Source organism: Ambystoma mexicanum, chromosome 5p (assembly GCF_040938575.1).
Source record: "Ambystoma mexicanum isolate Mex_15411 chromosome 5p, UKY_AmexF1_1, whole genome shotgun sequence".
Classification (NCBI taxonomy): domain Eukaryota; kingdom Metazoa; phylum Chordata; class Amphibia; order Caudata; family Ambystomatidae; genus Ambystoma; species Ambystoma mexicanum.
In genome coordinates, this window is record NC_090930.1 from 459,342,778 (window position 1) to 459,367,929 (window position 25,152).

The 25,152-nt window shown below is 45.8% G+C and overlaps 1 protein-coding gene across 1 annotated transcript in view; it reads left to right on the forward strand.

The window, feature by feature from the left end:
- LOC138481016 (sodium- and chloride-dependent neutral and basic amino acid transporter B(0+)-like) overlaps window positions 1-25,152 on the forward strand; it is an 839,328-nt gene that overhangs the window by 581,919 nt on the left and 232,257 nt on the right. The window contains exons 7-8 of the mRNA XM_069612864.1: window positions 23,591-23,731; window positions 23,841-24,069. Coding sequence (XP_069468965.1) covers window positions 23,591-23,731; window positions 23,841-24,069 — 370 coding nt within the window. The remainder of the gene's footprint in view (window positions 1-23,590; window positions 23,732-23,840; window positions 24,070-25,152) is intronic.

Below are 25,152 nucleotides of genomic sequence, written 5' to 3' on the forward strand. Positions count from 1 at the left end.
TAAGCTTTGCTCTGTATCTAGCAAGCTATGGGCCATGTATATCTCTGTATTGTGCAACTTTGCACTGGGATCTTTTACTATTGGGGAACACATACTGATTTTCGTTTCAAAATACAACACTTTTGGGTCCTCTGTGTTCTACTTTTTTGGTCACACCCCATGGGGATAGCCTTTTGGTGGTGGGCACTGGGAGAGCCGCTCTGGTTTCCAGTGTTCACACTTTACTTTGCACAAAGTGTGAGCACTGAAAGACCAGCCGTCATCCTGCAGACCCCCTCTACAGCCCGGAGAAAAAGCTGGACTTTTCCAGTTCCAGAGAGGGGGTCTGCAGAACTCAACAGCTGGCATTTGGCACCACAGCCACCCTATGAGCTGCGAGCCCGGTGGGGTCATGCTACCTAGATCACAGCTCACAGGAAGCCTTACGACCAACCAAAGGAATTAAAAAAAAGACATTGAAAATATGGAATGTTGGATATATTTTGAGGTTATATGTATTACTTCATGGTATTTTTTTTATTATGGTGGGATTTGGTGGCATTTTATAATCCTTGGCAATATATTGTGGTAACCTGTTGGGGTATTTTCATAGTGTTAGAAGTTGGTGTTTTGCAATTTGCGCTGAGCCAAAAAGTCCAGTAGTATTAAAGTACTGTTTGCTAAAGTTTGTCCTTAAATGCATTAACAGACTCCATTCAAAATTGTGTTGGTTCCTTTAAACTTATGGTCAGCCGGCACGCGTTTGAATGCCTGGTCGTTCTCAAGGTTGTGCAGTTATTGACATATTCCATACATGGGGCCTCATCATGAGTTTGGCTGTAACCCTTAAATCCGGCAGTAGCGCTATTACCGCCGGATTTAAGGGTCTGCCAAATCAGGGCTTCGGCGGATTTCTCCCCAGCTCTGAGGTGGGGAGAATGGGGAATGGGTAATCGCCGAATGGGCTCAGTGGGGAATGGGCAATACCCGTTCCGGCAAACCTGTGATCCCGAGCTATTAGCACCGGGGGGTTTGGCGGTAGGGCTATTAACGCCAGCGCTAGTAGCGCCGGCGTTACCGCCCAACTCGTGATGAGGCCCATAGAGCCTAATTCACAGAGCGGTTTCCAATGGGATTGCACCATTATAAACTGCTTCTGTGAATCAGATGGACAAGGACAGGTATTGGTCAAGCAAAAAAATATCAAAATGAAGAAAGAAAAATGTGAAATTGTATGCAAAAAAAAAATGTTGGTACCATAAAATTCATAAACACAATATGATGTTGAAACAGAATGAAAAGGAAAAGAAAATCTAACATACCATTATGGGCCATCGAAGGGGCATAGAAGAGAATTGCACAAATACACACATATCAACATAAATAATATAGCTATTAAAGCTACTTGCATATTGCATGTATAATGCAATTCTTTTTTTTTTTTTTATTGTTTTATTGGTTAATCATAGGTAAACCTTTAACAAACCTCAAATAACCTCAAATAAGGGTCCGAGAAACAAGAGTCCAAAGTTCCTCTACTAAAGTATTATGTGAGTTCCAATCGGTTTAGTTATCCCTCCAATGAAAGCCTTTTACCATAACAGATGTACCCAGCAGTCTTTAGGGCTCCTATCTCTCCTCCAGTTCCGGTTCTTCCTGGTCCAGATTTAGGGATTCTACAAACTTTAGTGCGTCAATAGTTCGACCCACCTTATCCGCTGTTAGAAGGCGTTCCCAGTATTCTTCTTCTGTTTCCATCGTGATGTTGTTTATATAGTTGCCCAAAAACGCTAATCGCTTTGGTACCAGAACCGGACATGTTAGCATCACGTGTCGCACTGATTCAAGTTGGTCCTTCATTTTACAGAACCTGCAGAACGCTGATGCTTTTTCAATGAGCCGTCTTCTCAGCTTAACCTCTCGGGAATGCCAGATATTTAATCTACATCGTAATAGCAGATCTCTATAATATTTAGATGGAAATTTCTGAAGATATGGTGGGAGAATATTTAATGCTTTGCGTTCCCAGACGATGTTGTGAGCCCAGTTTCTTGCCAATTTAGTGACCTGGGTTTCCTCCCAGTCTTTTTCCCGCAGGATTCTTTTGGCCTTGTCAGGATTAGACTTTAGAATTTCCAGTGAGATACCTAGATGTTCTAAGGTATCCTCACATCTCTTCTTCCATTCTTGAAAAATTATATCTTCATTGGGCATACCAGGTCTTGCTAGAACATTAAATGGCTGCGCCGGTTTGTCCAAAATACAGTTCCGAAATAATGAAAGAGATTTCCACACCGTGATTGAAACCATAGATTGAAGTCTAAGTTCCGATCTTATCAGAACTAAGGGCAGTGAATTCGGAAGATGTAAGATCCTTCGCCAAAAGTAGGCCTCGCACAGATTCCAGCTTTCCCATCCTAAAGACAGAAGTGCCTCTGCTCCATATGTTAACACTGCAACCACCTTTTGCTTATAAAATGTGATAATTGGCTGCAGTGAAAATTTTCCATATCTATAGTGCAGTAGGATTCCTTGATTAGTTAGCACTGCGAGTTTCTCTCGAATAAGGGTGTATTGTGCTTGTTCATTGCAATTTTTATTTATCTTAATACCCAGGTAGATGGAAGTATCCACTTCTTCAAGTTTCTCTTGATCCAGCATCCATATCTGTCGTTTCCCTGCAGGTTTTTTTCCACGATTCGATTTCATGCACAGTATCATTGATTTCTTTACATTAATTTGCATGTCATTTTCTTTCAGGTATTTGTTGAAAGCTTCAATTCTACGTTGCAGACCAATAGGGGTCTGATCTGCAAATACCGCATCATCTGCGTATAACATCCACGGGACTTCCATACCGTTCACTTTTGGAGGGAACGCACGGTTCCTTTCTTGGGATGTCTTCATATCCGCCATATAGAGAACAAATAGAAAGGGAGCCAGAGCACATCCTTGTTTGATTCCCCGAGTGGTATAGATTTTTCTAGAGAACCCTCCATTAGCAGTAATTTGGACCTGGATTGAGGTATTAGTATACAGCGCTTGGATTGCTGCCAACAGGGCGTTCGGGCATCCCCAATTTCTCAATTTCGACCATAGTCGCTCTCTATTGATACTATCAAACGCCTGTTGAAGATCAATAAAAGCCAGGTAAGTTGTTGCATTGTCTTTCAAAGCCTTAGCTTTCAAAAGGTTTAACAAGAACAGGTTTAGAGATGTCCCCACCCCACTTATAAAGGCGGTTTGTCTTTCATCTAGGATGTTGATTCTTATGGCCCATTTTTTTAAGTTCATTAGTAGAACGGCCGAAAAGAGTTTCCCAATAGAGTCTAACAAGGCTATAGGCCTATAATTTTTGGGGTTAGATCGATCCCCCTTTTTGAAGATCGGAACTATATACGCCTCCGTCCATGTTGATGGAATTTGCCTTTTTTTTGCTATTTTTTTGAAAAGGGCATAAATCAAATCAGTCCAATCTCCGCAGTTCTCTTTTAGCTTTTTGTTGGAAATGCCATCCGGACCAGTTGCCCTGGAACTGCTGAGCTTTTTAATAAGCATCCGTATATCTTCTTTATCGAATTCAAAATCCCATGCTGAACTCGTATTTCTTTTTTCTGGAGGTGTACCCATGGTTTTCCCCTTAAACAATGCATTATAGTGCCGATACCAGTCCTCCTCTGAGACTTGATTTACACCAATTGCCGACTGATTTAGATCTCTATTATTAATTAAGTCCCAGGTACTTCTTGAGTTGTTGGTAGATAGTGCCGCCAGCATTTTTTCCGCGTCTCTTTGAGTTCTTAAGAAGCGGGTCGAGCGTAGCCAGTTTTTATAGGTTTGCCGGCATTTCTGCAGGAGAATCTCTTTCACCGGGGAATTTTCTTTTTTAATACGTTTAAGTTCTGCTCTATATTGCTTCCTTTTAGTGACCACAGAATCATCGTACGCATGCTTTCTTTCAATTTTATTCACTTTTGCTGGATCATACTTAACTACAAAAGCTTCCAGGAGCCATTTATATTCTACTGTCTCATCGCCTTTGTTACCCGCTTCTTTAAAGTCTTTCACTAGTTTCGGTATAACTTGGTTTTTAAGTCTCAGTCGGTTTCTTCCCCAGGATACTTCTGTTTCCTTCTATTTTTTCATCGATGATGGTAATGTGGTATTCCATGCTAGTTCAGTTGTCAAGAGGCTGTGATCGCTGTTTGCTTGTTTGATTATTGTAAATGTTTTGATCCAGGGTAGCGTGTTGTTTCCGACAAAGCAGTAATCTAAACAGGCCCCTGTTTTACCGCTATGCCATGTATTCGCACCCATTAGATCACCTTGGGTCTGACTATTTAACATCCTCATATCACGAGTACACATTTCCTTTGTCCAGAGACTTTCTTTACCTCGTAGATTTTCTATATCTCTTATTTTACCTTTCTTGTCAAGGAGTTTGATATTCAGATCCCCATTTAGTAAAATTAGCCGTTCTTTGTCTTCAATCATAGATTTATCTATTGCATTCATGATGGTTTTTAGATACATTTTCTGGTTCGGCATATTTTCACTCCAATAGGTATTAATTAGGGTCATCGTCGTCATTTTTTTTTTTTGGTGATTATTTGTCATGTTCTCAGAATTCTCCTTAGTGTCTTCTTTAAGGTTGATTGTTAATATCTGCACATAGGGATTTGGGATCACATGTTCCAAAACTTGTAGTGACGAGTCCAATTTCTTTAATACCATGAGTCCTGCATAAGGTCTACCTCTAGGGCCTTTCTTAGCCGGATTAAAGTAGACTTCATAGCCTTCACACATAGGTACTTCGCGCAGCCACGACTCCTGGATCGAAATTAGGTCGTAGTCAGCCAGGAAATCACTTTCCCTAGAGAATAAGTGTTGGAAGCCTCGGGTATTCCATGAGGCGCAGGAGACCGATCTTTGCTGGGCCTCCTCACTCTATTGCTTCTTCTTAGTGGTGCTCGTATTCTTTGGTTCAGGCCGCTCATTCGCTTTCAGGCCTTTTTTGTTCAATGTAGAATTACCCTTCTTTGGGTTTTCCGAGTTGTCCACCGTAAATCTCAGATTTTTCAAATTCTCATCTGAGAACTTCAGGGAGGTGGCATTTGTTTTCTGACATTTAGTATCACTCTTTATTTCCACCTCCTTCACTTTGTCACTTAGTTTTCTGGGCCTTTTCCCCGATTCCTCCATATCTCGTCCTTTATTATTGTAGTCCTTCACCATATATTTTTTATTATTGCCGTCCTCCCTCCCCACTTCCATGGGTCTCCCTTTGCCCCTTGTTGTTTCTTTTGGATTCTTCAGTTGACTACTGCAATCTACGTCCTCCAGTCGATAGCCCTTTTGTTTCAGGCAATCTTTAGCCTTTAGGAATTTTTGTTTTACTTCCTTTGAGACGAGATGTAATATTACTTGATCCATCCTGCCTTCTTTTGGGAATTCCACAATTCTTATATCGTCAGCTGAAATCGCTCTGAGCGCTGGAGTTTGTTTGCATAGAAACATCACGTAGCATCTATTCAAAAGGACCTTCCTCGGCCCCTTCGATGTAGTTCCCAGTTTCACAAAGTGGTCTTTGGAGGAGGGTGTTTGCTTATCAGTTAACAACTTTCTACTGTTCTTACTGCCCATACTATCTTTTTCTCTACTGTGACTTCTTTGTTTTAGACTATGCTTCCTTGGTTCAAAGTGGACGGTTTTTCCCTTATGAGCCAACTCCCTCCTTTTTTCTTCTAGTGTTTTAAACCTCAAGTATTCTATTTCCATGTCATAATCATTCCAAGGCGAAATCATACTTTTTTCTGTTTCTTCCCTAGGTTTACTAGATCGATCCTTTTTCTCAGTCTGCTTGTCCTTCAGATGGCAATTCAGCTCATCCCTATCCCAGTTGTCAATTGTTTGACATTCTGACGGCGTGATGTTTCCCCACCCCTCTTCATCGCTGTTATTTGAGAGTAGTTCAATTAAATCACTCAAAACTGCTGATTGTTCCAAGTCCTCCATTTTTTTATCTGCTGATGCCACAGATGTTTTAGACGCAGTTTCCCCCGCGGCTTCTGTGCAATCCAAGACACCCATCACGAGTTCTCTTCTTGACTTCTTGGTACACTGTGGGTTTTCCCTTCTCGGTGGTGTTCTTAGATTCCTCAGGAATGCTCTTGATCCATTCACCTTTCGTTTAAGTATTTCGTTTTTAGTTTTTTTCCCCTTTTCTTTAAAATTATTTGCAGGCACGGTTTCAGGTTGATGTTCCTTGAATTTATTACCCCTACCTGCAAAGATAGCAAAGCTCAATTGCTCTTTTATGGGTGAATTGTCTTGTTTTTTGCCCTCCTTACTGCTCGGGGAGATAAGAATTACATCTCCACATCGCTGTTCTGGTTCGATGGGCTTAGTGACTTTTCCTTGTTTCAATTTCATTGGCCCGTTACCTCGGTTAGGCTGCTCTACAACTTGCAGGTCCAATTTACTTTGTTTGTGCTGGGATCTCATCCATTTACAGTCTTCTAATACTGCTTCCATAAGGAGTGATTTATCACTAGCGTCCCTTCTGGCCAAGTCACCCAACCGATTTTGCCAAGTCTGAGTTTGTTCTGCTTCTTTATCTACTCTTGAGTTTAAATTCTGTAGAGAGAGACCCGTTTGCCGATTTGCTTCCTTAATTTGCAGAATCGTCGTGGTTACCTCTTGGACTGAATCTTTAATGACTTCATACAGTTTCAGAAAAGGAGCCAGCGAAATATTCAATGAGGTCATCACCACTTTTTGAATATGTTCACTGTCCTTAGCTCTCTCGATTGCACAGGCCTCACTGATAAGTTGTATTATTTGATCTTTTTGAAGGAAAGCTGGCGGTGTCATTATCTCATCCATTATCGAGGTCTGTGTCATTTCCGATGCCCTATTGTGATCGTTGACCATAGAATGTCCCTTAGGGTCTTGATGTCTCCTATCTGAAATGGATTTGGTTTTCTGGAAGTTGGTCTTTTCCAGTTGATTGATGGGTGACTGGGAGTTCAAGGTAGTCTCCACATCATCCATCATACAGGGTCCCCCTTTGGTTTGATCCCTGTCCAGAGCGGCCATCCTCTCATTTATTAGGGAAAAGCTTCTCCTTTTTTCCCTTTCAATTTTCCCCGTCAGTATCATGATATCATGCTTGATTTTATTTGCCAGGCTTAAGTTAGTCAATTTTATAGGTGATTGCATCAAGTTGCTGCTAGTCCCCGGAGTACCTGGGAGGGTCATCCCTTCCGTTTCCATTGGACCTCGCCTATCTAGGCAATTCTGTGGAGGGTAGTTCTCATTACAAACGGGCACTTCCATTGATAACTTTTCAAAGTGCCCGTATGTACAACCCCTCTCGGTGACTTCTTTCCGTTTTGAGTCTTGGTGGGCTACCTGGTTTCCATCTTTTGTTCTTTGAATACTTTTGACCTTAGTTAAGGGAACACAGCTTTCTTCTCTATAAGGTTGAAAAATGTCAAAAGTTTCTGAATTTGACCCCCTTGGGTTCAATTGTGGTATTTTCCCCTCCTTGACAGTTATAGGATCAACGTGGGCTTTTTCCCATTGGTCCATTTCATGATCGTCCCAGTGATCTCCAAAGTCCTCAAACGCTTGAGGATCCTTGCTCATGTAATTGGGTGTTTCTCTCTCCACCTCCAGATTATTTGCTGATTCTCTTGGTAATTTAGGGGAGGTACTTATACATGGCTTTTCCCCAACCTCTTGTGAGCCTTCCATACTTACCTCAAGTTCAATGCCTGTTTGATTAGATCTTTGTATCAGGTCATCACATAGTTCACCCGAAGAGGGGGTCTCTTCGCTAGGAGGTCCCGGTAACGCCTCTCTCGCCTCTAGGTTGCTTTCAGGAACCTGTCCTTCGATTATTTCCTCAAGTCCCATATTGTCTAGGTTATCCAAGGTCTCCCCTGGTCTATCTTCCAGTTGGAGATGGGGCTCAGCTGGGCTCATAATGTAATCATTAGGAGGAGTGCCCCTCTCACATTGGTGGTTTCCATCTGGCTTCCCACTAAGGTGCGAACATCCCTTTACATGATCTAATGACCTTTTGAGTGTTGTAGGTTGAGCTTGACTTCCGATTGTCTGGGGTGTTGGCTCCCCGAGTGAAGGAACCGTACAGGCCATTGGTTGAGTCGGCGTATTTGGTACTAATAAGAGAGTGTCTAATTTTGATCTTATAGGGGGGCTAATATTCCCCATGTCTGTAATATCCCCCACAGAACCGCTTTTTCGCTTTTTACAGAAAGGTAGACGAGTCTGTATCATCATTTGCGATTTTTGGGGATTTTCATTACTCTCAGTGGGGAGTGACGCCAATCTTTGCCTTACCTGCAGCCTTGTTCTCAACCCCGTCTCCGGCTTATTTGGAGCTGCAAGGAATGATTTCATCCCAGCAACTATTTTGAGTGGGGATCAGGTGTAGGGGTATGCGCCGTCACCACGCCACCGAACAGCCACACAACAGCCGGCGCCCTCTACTCCTATCGGGCTCAACGCCGCGAGGGTGCGCTGTCTCTGCTTTTGTGGCAGAGGATATCACGTGAGCGGTCACGTGAGCCACAAAGCTCCGCCTCCTCCAGGAAGCGAGTAGTAGTCTGTGACTGCCTGTGGGTGCGCGAGTGATGACTACTCCCAGCGCTTACTCCAGGCACAGGCGCAGCGACCTGCAGCTCCCAATGGTCGGGAAATGCGCGGTTCAAAGTTTCGTTTTCGAAAATGAGAAATGCGCCGCTCGGCAGCGCTGTCTCTGCTTTTGTGGCAGAGGATATCACGTGAGCGGTCACGTGAGCCACAAAGCTCCGCCTCCTCCAGGAAGCGAGTAGTAGTCTGTGACTGCCTGTGGGTGCGCGAGTGATGACTACTCCCAGCGCTTACTCCAGGCACAGGCGCAGCGACCTGCAGCTCCCAATGGTCGGGAAATGCGCGGTTCAAAGGTTCGTTTTCGAAAATGAGAAATGCGCCGCTCGGCAGCGCTGTCTCTGCTTTTGTGGCAGAGGATATCACGTGAGCGGTCACGTGAGCCACAAAGCTCCGCCTCCTCCAGGAAGCGAGTAGTAGTCTGTGACTGCCTGTGGGTGCGCGAGTGATGACTACTCCCAGCGCTTACTCCAGGCACAGGCGCAGCGACCTGCAGCTCCCAATGGTCGGGAAATGCGCGGTTCAAAGGTTCGTTTTCGAAAATGAGAAATGCGCCGCTCGGCAGCGCTGTCTCTGCTTTTGTGGCAGAGGATATCACGTGAGCGGTCACGTGAGCCACAAAGCTCCGCCTCCTCCAGGAAGCGAGTAGTAGTCTGTGACTGCCTGTGGGTGCGCGAGTGATGACTACTCCCAGCGCTTACTCCAGGCACAGGCGCAGCGTCCTGCAGCTCCCAATGGTCAGGAAATGCGCGGTTCAAAGGTTCGTTTTCGAAAATGAGAAATGCGCCGCTCGGCAGCGCTGTCTCTGCTTTTGTGGCAGAGGATATCACGTGAGCGGTCACGTGAGCCACAAAGCTCCGCCTCCTCCAGGAAGCGAGTAGTAGTCTGTGACTGCCTGTGGGTGCGCGAGTGATGACTACTCCCAGCGCTTACTCCAGGCACAGGCGCAGCGTCCTGCAGCTCCCAATGGTCGGGAAATGCGCGGTTCAAAGGTTCGTTTTCGAAAATGAGAAATGCAATTCAAATTGAGCTAATAAAACCTTGATGACAAGTTGTTGCCAGGCATTCGTCAATTAACACATTCTATTACAGTGATTATTTAGGAGCAATAGTGCGCGGCACCCTATACTCTGTGCCCAATGCATTGGAATGACAAAAGCTATTGAGAAATATTGGAATTGTAACTGTACCTCACAAGTGTCGTTGAGTGATTGCTTAAGCACAGTGGGGGTGTTAGGTAACAGATATTTCTTACCTGATATTGGTATTTCAGAATCTGTTAAAGGGGTGTTGAATAATGTGAAACCAATTTTGAAATTCTGCATTTTTGGCCGCAGTATTTTCAGACGGAAAATACTGCAGTGATATGGGGAAAACTACACCAGCAAGCAAAATGAAATATGTTTCTGAAATTTCTCTAAGGCACTAATCGCTACCATGCACAAAGTGAATACCATAATAGAAAATAATGTTTGTATCGACTGTGAGCAGAGGATAGCACAAGGGCAATGCCTGGTTTTGGAAGCAAGACCCTGCAGAATAATAGCGGTTCGAATCCCAGATCTGCGCTTAGAAACTGATCTCAGGTACTGTATTAGGAACTTTATTAAAAAATAAATAAAAAAATAAAGATTGATCTCAGATACAACTTTGTGGCTTGAAGTACTATAAATAAAGGGGGTAATTCATGGATTATTTGCGCCGAAAAAAACGGGATTTGTGCGCCATTCTGCCCACAAATCCCCATTTGTTAAACAGGGATTTGCGGGCAGAATGGCGCACAAATCCAGTTTTTTTCGGCGCAAATAATCCATGAATTGCCCCCAAAGTGTGTCCGTATTACCCAAGCATACTCAATATGGACCTCAGAACGATAGAAGCATCACTTCTAGCACTAGCATCCAAAACGCCCTCAACAACAAAATCTCAGGACTCCAAACCAAAATTGAGGACAAGCGCCAACAACTCTACAATAACAAGATCACCAACCCCAGCCCACCCACGCCCAACCACACCAGTTTGGCCTTCACGTTTACGAAAGTTACCACTACGGAAGTTCAAAAAATCACCACCTCTTTAAAACCTTCAAACTGCAAAGGACACAGCTGCCCCGCCCAAATCATAAAAGATGCAGCTAGAGAGCTTTCCCCCTTCATCACCAAACTAATTAACCTATCTTTCACCAATAATTCCATACCCAGCAACCTAAAACAATCATGGGTTCTCCCACTTTTGAAAAAACAATCCCTTGATCCAGCCATACCTAGCAACTACAAGGCCATCACCACAGTCCCATTCCTCCTAAAAATCCTGGACAGAGTTGCCTACATCCAAATTCAGGAATACCTGGAATCCAACCAATTACTAGGAATACAACAATCTGGCTTCAGACCTCAACACGGAACAGAAACTGCCCTTGTTGATCTCAAAAGCCAGATTGATGAAATTAAAAACAAAGGCAATGCCACAATTCTACTCCTCCTAGACCTCTCAGCGGCCTTTGACCTGGTCAGCCACAAAATCCTCTGCAGTCACCTAGCCACCGCAGCCCACTCCTCCCCTTTTGCCATCACATGGATACAATCCTTCATGGCAAACAGAACCATGCGGGTGTTCTCAACAACATCTGCAGCAGATCCCATCCCCATCACATGCGGAGTCCAACAGGGATCCTGTGTCTCCCCCCCTTTGTAAAATATATTTACAAAGCCTCTATTTGACCAACTGGACCATCTGGGTGTCACCTACACAAACTATGCCGATGACTCCCAGATACTCCTCACCATCACAGGTGATTACCAAGCAGATGTCGCCCGGATCAACGAAATATTCTCCATCATTCAGGCATGGATGGCCTCACATGGCCTCTGCCTGAACGATGAGAAGACAGAGCTCCTTATCGTTGGCTCCCCTAACACCCTACCCAAACTCAATCCCAGCTACAATAACATCACGATTGATGGTGACACCATCCCTATTGCCAAAAGCGTGAAAACCCTCGGCTTCTATCTGGATGCCAACACCAACCTTTCCAAACAAACCAATATGATTGTCTCAGCCTCTGCATACACCGGCAAGTTCATTAGGGCCAGTAGACCCTTCCTATCAGCCAACTGCTGCCTCACCCTCGCCAGAACCCTCATACAATCCAGACGGCACTACTGCAACAGCCTGTACCTAGGTGCCAATCAATCCGCACTCAACAAACTACAAGTACTACAGAATAACGCTCTGCGCGCAGCCCTCAACATTCCCAGACGAGAGCACATTTCCACTACCAGGAAAGCCTGCAAATGGCTCTCCATACGCCAGAAAATCGATTTAAGAGAAGCTAGTTATAAAGCAAAACATAAGTCCTGCAGCAAATAGCGTTTCTCAGCTCACCTGCACCTTAAGATTCGGGAATTGAGAACAGTGGCATATTTAAGGCAAAGGGCCCACTGGGCAGCACATGACAAAGGGCCCTAGCTAGGTGAGTCATCGGGGCGGAGCTTAGGGTGGGCGGAGTTAATTGCGGTCACACATACACAATGGTTTACTTTCAGGACAAAAGTTATATTTTTTTAAGTTGTCTTTATTATATTTACCTCTGATTAGGGGTCTGACTAACTGGAGACAGCTGGGCTCCCGGAGCAGGCTGTGCTCCCGATCGTAACGTTGATGATCAAGCCTGAAACTAATGTTGGAAATGAACTTGTTTGAAAACTAAGGATATAAGTGGCTTATAAAGACCACACAATTGCCTAGAAAAATGGCTCTAAGAAGGTTAGTTGGATCCAATGTTTGATGACTGACACACATGGGTGCGTGGCAGGGCAAGTCTTAAAAAGATAAACGAAGAAAAATGGGGGCCTTGTGAACATGATATCATATGGTATGGCATTTATTACGCGCCTATACACAAGTGTTTCAAGGCGTGACGAGGCAAGGGAGGGGGAAGAGAAGGAAGACAGAGACAACGATCTTAGTAGGCCAGGTGACATTGAGATCGCGCAAATGCAGGGGAGGGGGGAATTGAAAAGTGCGAGGGGAAGGAGGGCGTAGTGCAGTACATGGGATCAACAGTAAAAATAAATAAAAAACAATAAATAAAAAGTACGGCCAGATGGTGGCAAGTGCAAGGGTAAGTGCAGACATCAAGTGTCAAGTGCTGCTAGGGGACTGTTGGGATACAGAAAACAGCATCCAAGTGCAAGGGTTGCCAGGGGGGCAGCACAGGAGTGAAACTGGCGGGGAGGGGACCTCGGCCCGAGATTACAGGGTAGCCAGGTGACCAGTGCAGTTTGAGTTTCAGCCAGGAGTTCAGCAGGGGAGAGGAAGAGAGAAAGCAGAAGCAAAGAGGAAGGTCTTGAGGTGCTTCCGGAACCAGAGATGGTTCTCCTCAAGTTTCAGATATGATATGATATGATATGATATTTTATTTGTATCGCGCTCGTACACAAGTGTTTCAGAGCGCGACAGAGAGGCCGGGAGGCTGTTCTAGAGGGAGGCCCCAGCCGAAAAAATAAATCTACCACCAACTTGTTGCTCGTAGAAGTGACTGACCCTGGGGGAGTTGGAGGCGGATGAGCAAAGAGCTCGAGAAGGAAGATATTTACAAAGAGAGAGTTGAAGGTATAGAGTCCCCAAGCCCCAGAAGGCTTGTGGACAATACAGAGGTTTTTGAACTTAATCCTCGCAGCCACTGGGAGCCAGTGCAGGGATTTCAGTCCTGGAGACATACCATCCCTGGGATTTTAACACCAAGGACAAGTCTCACAGTCCTGTTTTGTATGAGTTGCAGAGGGTGGAGAGTATAGACAGGCAGATTTAAACAGAGGCTGTTGCAGTAGTCCAGCCTTGAGAGAACCAGAGCTCTGGGGACAGTGAGCTTCTGGGGGAAGGAGAGGAAAGGAGGAATACCTCTGAGGAGGTGCAGTGGTAGTGTGACTTCTTAGAGACGTCCGAGAAGGAGAGTGTGAAGTCAAAGATAACCGCAGGGTTTTTAGCCTCACAGGTGGGAGCAGGAAGAGGGCCAAGAGAGGCCGGCCAGAGAGTGACAGGAAAAGAGGGAGCAGGTGTGCCGATGAAGAGAATCTCAGTCTTACTGGCATTAAGGCAGAGATCATTGGCGGCACACCACTCCTAGATAGCAGACAGTCAGAAATGAGAGGAGAAGCAGTGGCGGAAGGGAGCCTGAAAATGAGCTGAGTGTCATCCGAATAGCACTGAAAGTTGGGGCAGAGAGCGGCAATGCGGTGGCCGAGAAGTGCCAAGTATTGGTTGAACAGCCAGGGAGAGGAAGGACCCAAGTTGGACCTGGGAGAGTCGATCAGAGCGGAAAGAGGTCAGCCAAGCCAGGGTCTGATCGGTGATATGATATGATATGATATGGCATTTGTAACGTGCCTATGCACAAGTGTTTCAAGGCGCGACGAGGCAGGGAGGGGGGACAAAGGGAAGACAGACAACGATCTTACTGGGCCAGGTGTCATCCAGATCGTGCAAGTGCATGGGCAGAGGGGAAGGGAAAATGCAAGGGGAAGGGAGAGGGGAAGTGCAGTACAGGGGTAGTAGAATAACAGGATAAATAATAAGAGCCAGCTGGTGGCAAGTGCAGGGTAAGTGCAGACAAGTGCTGGGTGTTAGGAAAGATTTTATGATTGTAGGTAATTTTCTTTCCATGTGGCAACCCCCAAACGTTTTGCTGTTGTTTTACACCCTGATCTAGACTTTGCCGGAGAAGCGCAGCCTTCCGCCGCACTCCTCTGGGCTTTCACTCCATTCTTACGGGGAAACTGACATGCCCTTAAGACAGTCAGTACCAGGAGACTTCATTTCCCTTAGTCCTTTCCTCATGTTGCAGCTTTTGAGCAACATGAAACAAGAGTGCACCGTAACTTACATTACCACACTCTTGGGTCTCTAGTCATCCAATGGCCCTAGAAACTCTCGCTGGACTTATCATGAAATGTGCAAGTGTGTCACGGACGGGCCTGGTGGCAGCTATCGTTTCTTTGTGTTTTGAACCCCTTTTTGCCATGTTAACCACGCTTTCCGCGTTTGGCCCAAATGGGTGGCCTGGCCTCCAAAATGGCCATGCCACGAGGTTCTTTGTCCTGTCCGCTGACCGTCTTGCCCCTTCACCTTCCCCCAGGTCGAGCCGACCCGGGGCAGTCTTTATTTGGTCATGCACTTTCCCGTGAAACACAACGCTTTCGCAGGCTTCTGCATGCCTTGTGTGTGCCTCCAGGATGTGGGCTGGGATGTCTGTTCCCAATACACACCCTGGGTGCCAGAGAGTCTAGAGTGTCTTGAATGCCTGGGACCACCGTGGTCCGTGATAGGTCCACGTATGGTGTGACTGTTTTGTGAGCAGATCTCCCATTGGGTCCTCTCCGTTTTGGTGCGAAGGGAGCTCTGGATAAGAGGAGGCTGGAAACACCACTACCATGTCCATCTCCTGAGTTCTCACGAACAAAGGATAAGGAGCCAAGTATCCTGCAACTAAGAAGCTGAGTCGAGGAATCGCTGGTGACACGCTGAAGGTTTGGCACCCTGCACTGCTGTAGTCCTGTGAGACCCCTCTGCCTTTGATCGAACGAGAAGGCCTGTACTGGCGCTTCGACCCTTTAGAATAGTGGGAACAACTATTCTCAGCATCTTCACCAAATCCTGTACGTAAGCCTTCGGAAGCGTGCCTGGGCCATCCAGTGGACTGACCAGCCTACACAGGAACCTTGCTCTGTCCCCAACGTCTTGCTTACTGCTAATCCCGTGTCCTCGGCACTCTCACACGATTCGTACACTTGACATTCCCAGGTCTGAAGTGAGACGTGTGCTTTGGGACCGGAATACATGCGGTTGCCGAGTTGCCCTGCAGTGGTAACAAACCTGTGCGTGTTCGCTGCATTTGGGACACCCTCGACCCTGACTCCTGCTGTCGCGGAATCTACTCGGCGTCGAGACATCCTGCTGATCGCATCTGAACCTGCCAGTACCGAAACGAACAAAGCAGGTCTTTCGCTGTTCAGGGGATGCGCTGAAGAAGCAGCCGGGTGGGTGTGGGTGGCGTGTTTCTTTCCAGGCTGGCTCAGGCTGGCTGCACTCACGGGCGTCCGTCTCAGGGGCGCGCGCGGGGCTGGGAAGCGACGCAATTATCTGGGAGACTACGGGCCCGATTTCCCAAGCCTTCTCCCAGGGGATTGCGCTAGTGCAACACGCTTTTGTATAGCGGACTGCAAGGGTCTCCGCAGTAGACAACGCTCGGCGGTTTCGCGGGACTGCGCAATGGCAGGGTAAGCACCAGGTGCCCGCCCAAGCCCCACATGCCCATTGATGCCTAGTTCATAAAAAGCAGCGCGCAGCCAATTAAAAGGAGCGCGGGTGCAGATGGGAATGAGCTCACTGAAGCGTGCGTGCAGGCCTGCACCCCTGGGACTTGATTCTGGGGTACACTCCCTCAACAAAGGGCTACAGGGCTCTCCATAGTGTAGAGACAGCGGGGGTGTCCCCAGTTCCCGTGGACGGCTATTTCCCATGTTCTTTTTTCCTAAGTGTAGCTTGGAGAGCGGCGGGAAGTTTGAATCCAGCCAGGATCCAGAGCGCCCCCTTTGGGAAGCTCTCAGAATTTAAGGCATCCCAGCCATGTCGCGTGGGCTCCTTTAACAATAGGCTTAGGGCATGTGCAGGACAATGGCACATTCAACCATTTCAGCTCACTAAAACCTTTTTTTCAAACCATTTTCTGGAGATAAACGTGATTACCTTCTGCTGTTTGCAAAATCCTTCTGCAAAGATTTCGTAGATGCCCCCGTGGAACCTTTCTACAGCATGCCCTCACCATTGTACATAGTCGGGGCTCCTGTGGCCTCTCCTCTACCCCACAGACAAACACGGTACATACCATGCATTGGAAAAAACATAGATAACCACAGTAAAAGTGATGGCGGCAGCCCTGGCATCGCTCTCATATAATGCATCTTTTAAGGCAACCTGAGGCTCTCCAGATATTTTGGACCACAGCTCCCATCAGCCATGCCCAAGATAGTTGATGGTGAGGGATCATGGGGCTTGTAGTACAAAACACCTTGAGAGCCACAGGTCACAGACAGCTATTTAAAGGATTTGCTAACAATACATAGGACTCTAGAAGCTAGTTGCCAGTCTATGAAAACCATTGTTACTTTTTAAAAGTCTCTAGAAAACCCCAGTACCACAACATCCTACCCAGTGCCGCAAAGCATAGACACAAACTATACATAAAGAAAAAAATGAGAATCCTGCTAAGGGCTATAGAGACACGTTGCATGGCTGGTGTTTTATATTTCAGATTTCCCAATTGTGTACACACTCGCGGGTCACAGGAAAAAAGACGCATCTGTCAATCACGAGCAACACATGTATGTATGCATCTGTATTTCCGGGGGCTACAGGTTTTTAAAGAAGGGAAAAAGAAATAAAAGCACTCCCCTTATCCAGCAAATACAAAATTCAGAATGAGAATTCTTCTATTTGGTTCCCCTCCTTGGGACTGAGGACCTGTAAAAGCACACAGGCTTTTGGCCTCATTGTTTGCACCATGTCATCATAACTCATATCCCCCAGTGTCATTATGGGACCTCACGGCAGTTATCTGTTCGCCATCCTAATACCCAGGTTATCACGGAGACCTGGGCAATGGGCAATGGGAAGACGTCACATGATGTGACATCACAGGATCATTCCCATGGCATGCAGATCCATTTTATGCAAGGTCCCTATGACCTTACCCCACATGCGTCAAAAATCATTAAACATCACAGATGTAATAAAAGTAATGCATTCAAACTATACAGTCGTTATATGTTAATAATACAGTGTCCTTTCATATACTGCACACCGCAAACTTCTTGTGGTTTACAGTGGAAAACCTGGCAACCAGGATGGGCAAAATAAATGTATAATCTCTTTTGCTTGACCTGTTTCTATAACAATGTGTATATATACTGTCAGGTTACTTTATTATGTGATTTATGTACTTTTCAAGGCAATGCTAGAAAATCATTATTTAACCTTTTGACTCACAAACCTGAGCAAATACTGATATGAATTAAATCTCAAAAGATATGTGGTGAAGTTCTTACATCTCTGCCTGGGACAACATACTGGTTTTGCTACATAAACAAAGTGTATAACCCCTGGCAAATCATGCAATCTCATCATGCCTGAGCTACCAACATTGGGAGCCCATAAAAGAAATTCAGTTTGCAACTTTTTCTATTAAATTAAATCTACTCTCAAGAGTCACTAAACTCTAGTTAATTATAATTATTGGTTATTTAAATAGTGCTTTTGCTAAACCACTACACACAGAACATATTCACATACAATTATCACTGAATAAATATTGGTACTAATTTATTGACCACGGAAGGATGAAAGGCAGAGTTGGCCTTGCTAGTATTTGAGTCTTCGACCTGCACATCACACACACAGTGCAGAAGTGAGCACTCAACCCACTGAGCTACCGTGTTACATATTAATAATATACTGCCCATTCCTATAGTGCACAACATGTGAGGAGTGAGTGAAATGGATGGAATGTATAGAGTAGATGAAATGGATAGAATAAATAAAAGTGGGCAGAATGGATGGAGTGGACGAAGTGGATGGAATGGATAGAGTGGATGGATTGGTTGGAGAGGACTGAGTGGACAGAATGGATGAAATGGACAGAGTGGAGTGAACGGACATGGATGGGAATGGATGGATTGAATAAGAGTAACTGGACTGGACAGAGTGCACTGAATAGATAGAGTGGATGGAGTGGATGGAATGGACAGAGTGTTCATTCCGTCCACTTTGTTCATTCCGTCCAAAGTGGATGGAACGGACAGAGCGGACGGAACGGACAGAGCGGATGAATTACGAATGTAAATGTTAACCTGCTTCCCAGTAACCTTCCTGTTGCTTTATATCCGTATCACCTCCTATCGCTGTAAGCCCAGCCCTCGGTCTCTATATGTCCGTATGCCACTCTGCTTCCTGCCTTCCTGCTCATGTGCCTGGTCTCGGACACCATCATTCAACTAGAACACAGCTATACCCCTGATTAATTCGTCCTGGCTGTCCACATACGAAATCGACCCCATGATCGCCTCATCACCCTATAAAACGCAGCTAGCTGAGCACATTCCGGCTAATTGCTCGCATATGCATCCTTCAGGCCTAACGCAGCCAAAGCCCAGTCTAGGTCTCCACCCACCAGACTGCACACATCTAACTGATATCCCCAACACCACGCCTAATGCTAGGATGCAGCTACCCTCTGACAATTACATCAGCTGCACACATATCTGGTGCACCCACGCACCCTACTACACTATCCCTCTCTACTGACCTGAACTACGGTGCCCAAGGGCATTCAACCTACCAGCGCTTTGAGGTCATACTAATGATATTTAGAACGCTATATAAATTCCAAGTAACATAACATAACATAACATCAAATTCTCTTGGCTTACACATGAAAACCTTGCATCCAGGATTGGAAAAATAAACATATCACATTCTTTTTTGCTTGACCCATTTCCATGATGTATATACAATACATTGTCAGGTCAATGTATTATGTGATTTGTGTACTTTTCAAGGCATTGCAAGACAAATAATTATTTAACATTTGTATTAGTAAACCTTAGCAAACACTAACATGAAGTATACCTGAGAAGATATGTGATCAAGATCTTACATCGCTGGGTGGGAGACAATCCTGGTTTCGCAACTTAAACAAAGTGTGTAATCCTGGGCACATCATGCCATCTCAAACTACCAACATTGGGAGCCCATTTTCCTATCGAATACAATCTACGCTCATGAGTCAGAAAACTCTGCTTAATGATCATTATTGATTATATAAATGCTGCTTTCCCCAAACCACTACACATAAAACATATTCACATATAATTATCAGCCAAAGTTGGCACTAATTTATAGGCCTCGGAAGGATGAAAGGCTGTGTTGGCCTTGCCAGTATTACAGTATTTGACCTGCAGATCTCACACACACCACAGAAGCGATAGCTCAACCCACTGAGCTACCTTGTTACATATTAAAAAAATAGTGTTGATTCATATAGTGCACAACAAACTCCTCTTGCCTTACCCATTAAAACCTTGTAACGTTAAAACCAATGATGCCACAGAGTACTGAAGATGTATGTCACTTTTTGTAATATGTTCTGTGATGTTTCTCATGTCAAGTCATGTCAAGCCATACCATAAGAATTAGGGAGTCTGCATGTATTTTGTTGTACAAGGGCTTCAAAAACCCAGGCAAGCCACAAAGAAAAATCTAACTGTCAATGCATCGGAGTCCTAATGTGTTATTTTACTGTGCTGTGTTTAAGCTAACTGCCTTTTTCCACAAATGATACCTTAATAGGTATGTTTGTATGATGCCAACTGTGCGTGCCACAAACTGCTTCCGATGTGCCATTGTCATCAGGCCTAAAGTGTCCTGCAAAATTATTTTGTCAAGGGAAGGTGATGCCCCCTATGTGGTGGAGGGTCAGGGGAGGATGGTTTACAGTATGGGGCACAAAGCCTGGGAAAGGAAACCCCCAAGCCCTGGGAACGGATAGTGAAGGGGTGCAGCTTGGACAGATACATCTGGGCATGGCCCCAGGGGACCTATGTTGTGGGCCCAGCCAAAGTAACCCCGCTGGTCGGGAATATGGGTGGGGGTGGGGTTTCAGAGAGGTACACAAAGTCCTAGAAAAGGGGAGAGGGTGCCAGGGGAATGAGATAATCGACCAGTGAACCGGAAGGGGGAGTGGTGCAGCAGAGGCTAAAAAGGTGAAGAAATGCCACGAAATCAGGACAGGTCCGCAAGGGATGGTTGTAGGGCTGGGCCATTAAACCCCTGGGGTCCAGGTCACAGCAACATGGGTTGGTGAAGTGTGCAATGCAAGCAGGCAGGAAGGGAGAGACAGGGGTGACACTTGGTTTTCCTGGCTGCCTATGGGATCTGATGCAGCAGACCGAAACTTCCATCTTCTTTGCTGTGTCTCCCGGCTTTGAGCATGCACGCGCCTTCGGGAACATTTACAGAGTGCAAACCATGACCACCAGCAGCCTGCTAAATATAGGCCCAGTGGCCATGTAGCTCCTTCTTCCTTGTTGAAGGCACGTCTGTCGAACCTTCTCACCACTGAGGCTCAGACTGGTCTATAGGGCAATAAGCCCATGGTCGAACCAAAAAAACGCAAAATGCTGGTGTGGGACAGTTTGTGGGTCAGCGTGGGCCACTTTTTGGACAATTTGGCCCAAGTTGATGAGTTACTTAACTATGGCTGGTATTTTTGACCAGTGCTGCTGAATAAATATTCTTTAAAATACACAATTTGCATCACATTTTATCAAACAACTCCCCGTTGGGTAATGTTCAAACAGTGTGACAAAAGGAATGATTATCCATTTGCTACTGTGGGCCACTTTTTAACTGGTGCCCCGAGATCATTTTATGGTCCTGTCTCCAATGGCCCAGAAATGGAGGAAATGGAAATGTGGAGTAGGGGCTGGGTCTGCTTGTCTCTGAGAGACTGGGAAGGGGGTAGGGCAGGGTACAGGTGCCCACTTGCCGTTTGTCTGCTTGGTGAGTGTTAAATCCACCTCTGATGGAGAACATATCTCTGGAGGAACTATGATACACCCTGGCCTGCGAAGCATCCATCGCTGAGCCGGGGTAACCAGGTAGGGCATTGAACAAATCCGAAAAATAAAGTTTGCATTCCAGTTTACAACAAAATGGAGAATCTCTAGTGACCATCTTTCCCAAGGTTTGCATCCCAGGAGTATTTCATTCACAGTGGTTCTTTGCATTTCATGTTTGTTGTAATTGATGCAGAGGATCATCAGCGAATTTTAAAGGAAGCAGAGGGCTAGGTTGACAACCCCATTGGCGAGACAAGAGGCCTCTACCCATCGCAGGAGCACGTCGCCTGCAGCTCATCAAACCTCCCGTAGCAGGTCACCTTCAGTGCATCTTCCTCTTTGGTCACCATCAGTGGGTAGCCACCTCAGACATCGCTCACTCCACAGCACATCACCCAGGCACACTTTGCCACCAGTTGCACCGCAGAAGCAGGGACATTCTCCATCTCCACCTAGGTCCTCGCTACTTAGGACTCGGTACTGGAGAGCTCCTTCCACTGTTACAGTTTCCGACTGGCAGGACGACTCAGATGAACCTCATGACAGGTATATCCCTTTCAGGGATTTCTCCTAGACATACAATACAATGAACCACTGGAGGGCGAACTCCCCAGAGACGGATCCGACCAGGAGACAGATGAATGGGAGACTCATCTATTTGAAAAATCAAGGAGAACTGAGTCTCCAGGAGGTTCGTCACCACAGGACGATGTCCTTCCATTCGATTATAGCAAAGTCAACTGTAAATGTTCACTAACAGCCCTGCCAGACAAGGAAGGGTGGAACCTCAAAGCCATGGGAAGAAAGATATCTTTGGCGGTATCACTGGCAGTCAGAGCAGGCAATGCAATGGCAGTGACAGCCAGATTTGATAGAGAGTTCTGGCTCAGAATGTCCAGGCTAACCAATCACCTACCAGTGGAGTATCAGGAGGAAACAAAGGCCTTCATAACTGACGGTGAGGCCGCTTTGGATGACATGATTGATGCTGCAGTGGACGTGGCCGAGTGCGGGTTCCAGTAGATGGCCCACGGCACAGTTAATGAAGCCCACTAATTTTAGGTCCGGTGTTCAGGCACAGATATTGGATGAAGGACTGGGGAGTAGGCTGGACAGGAGTGGAGTAGGAGTAAGAGAGGCACCTGAATGGGATTGCCACCTAGCTGTACCCTTCCCTATAGAGGGTCAAACGGGAAGCGTGGGAGGGTAATGGGTCTGACTTAATCGGACTGATGGAGGACCTTAGAGGAAAAAGAGGAGAGAGTGGTGTCCCAATCTCGGAACTTATGGCAGAGGGAAGCCCCCCATCCCCAAGGAGAAATCCATGGTGGTGGTAATTGCTGCACACCAAAATATACTAAAGGGGAAGGGATATGGGCGCTACTCAGTGTGAACACTCGGGGTAGAAAAGGTACTAGTAATGAATAGCCCTATTGGGAACCCACTCTTCTGCTCACAACATGAGTGGTCATTGTAACACACCAGAATGTATGTACATGGGCCATAGTCAATCGAAACAGAGGGGGTAGGATAGAGTAATGGCACTAAAAAACCCTCCTAAAACACTTCTGCTTAGACTTCTCAAACTCTGAACTAAACACAACCATGCCTCTACTGCACATCAACCGCATGCACTTCACTACACTACAACAACGAAACAAAGCACACATAGCCTCGCCCAAAAGTACATGGTGGCTACCAGCCGAATAAACACACCTATGCTCAGCGAATGGGGTCAACCGAACTGAAGCTGCCAACAGCCATCACATCTCTCTTGCTCTTTTCTCCCCGTTAGTCCTACTAATTTACCTCCCCCATCGACCCTTGCTTCACATATCCTCCAGAGTGCCAAGAAACCAACCAGCTGGCAACAGTGCAGGGTATGAGAACCTTTAACATAACATAACAAAACATGTCCTATTCACTCTGGAGCAAGGGAACAGAGTGGGGGGCACACTGGGATATGGAAAATTCCACAGAGGCGGCAGACACCCTTCTGTACCCCTTCGCTGCTCTGCCACTGGCCAAACAAACAACTGGTGGGACCACAGCACAGCTTGCAACAAAGTAACGCATGCATTGTGAAAGAAATATCTGACAGTAAATCAAATATAAAGACAGCCATCTCAGGGTATGGGTTTTCCATGAGGCTCCATTTTGTAAGAGCCTTTATGTAGTTGATTTTTAGGATTATGTTGTGATTGTTGGATACTGGGTTACAGTTCATAATGCACTCGACGTGTCTGTATCTTCGTTGGCAGGTTGTATATTTTACAGCACTCTTTCCATATGTTGTCCTGCTGATACTACTGATCAGAGGAGTCACCCTGGAGGGGGCACAGGAAGGAATTGACTTCTACATAGGAAAGAATTCGAACTTTACCAAACTTCAGGAGGCAGAGGTGAGTTCTGAGCATGGTCACTTTTACCACATAAGACTTAATGGATACACTGAAGCACCTTTAAAAATAAAATCCTAATGTATTTTGTCAATGTTTTTTCCTATTAAAGGTCTGGAAGGATGCTGCCACACAAATATTCTTTTCCCTGTCCACTGCTTGGGGTGGCCTCATAGCTCTGTCATCCTACAATAAATTCTCCAACAACAGCTACTCCGATGCCATTTTAGTTTGTGTCACAAATTGCTGCACCAGCATCTTTGCTGGATTTGCCATCTTTTCCATCCTTGGACACATGGCTCATGTTTCAGAAAAGCCTGTTGAAGCAGTGGTAGAGAGTGGTAAGTTTAATTTAAAAAAAGGGATGCTACATTTGAAACGCACCACTCAATCTTTCTTGCATGTATGAAATTACTAAGGGAGACTTATCTGCATTGTGCCATGACATTGTTTGTGTATTTACCATATCAGGGGACAACTGTCTCAAAGCTATTTTGTCGGCAGTTAGAATTAGTTTGGATCTAATTGTTAGTCATGAAAGAGTGAGTCTGGTTTTCTCTCATTTGTGTTACTGCCCTTCTCTCCTTGGTTTCTGCCTTTGCTCCCTTTCCATCCATCTTTAATTCTGCTATCTGACTCTCTTTCAGATGAAACCAAAACAGTGATGGGTGGAAGGTTTTGAATACATCTAAACCATTTGCACTGCTCTGGGCAACCTTCCACAGCACTGTTTTTAGCCTGTCTGTGCCATTGCAAAAGGGGTCCAGCCATATGCAAGTCAGTCAGGTACTGCCACCAATGGTAGCAGCCGAGCCCAAACTGCTAGGCCAGGTCCCATCTGCATGGAAACACAAGTAACCACAGACGTGTTTTAGTGTTGTTGGGCCTCCTCAGTGAGGTGCAGATTGGTTTCCTATGGAGCAGTGAGCAAGGGACCCACGTCTGGGCATACCCTTTTTCAATCAAGGAGACAAACTATAACCAAAATAATGATGGGTGCAAGGTTTTGAATACATCTGAACCACTGGCAATTCTCTGGGGAACATTCCACACCACTGTTTTGTAGCCAATCTGTACCATTGCACAAGGTGTCAAGCCATATACAAATCAGTCAGTTACTACCAGCAATTTGAAAAGCCCAGCCCGAACTGCTAGGCCGTATCCCCTCTGCAAAGAAACACAAGCAACCCCAGACAAGGTTCAGCCTTGGTGGACCTCATCATTGATTCCCTATGGCGCTGCGGACAAGGGACTCATTAATTAATTACATTACATTTATAAAGCGCTCACACAGCCCGCAGGCATCGAGGCGCTGTTACGGGAATAGTTTTTTTGTCTTAGTTACGTATTTATAACGCGCTTAAACACCCAGAGGTTTCTAAGCGCGGCCCCTGAGCTATCCTCCCGGGACAATTCATGTCTGG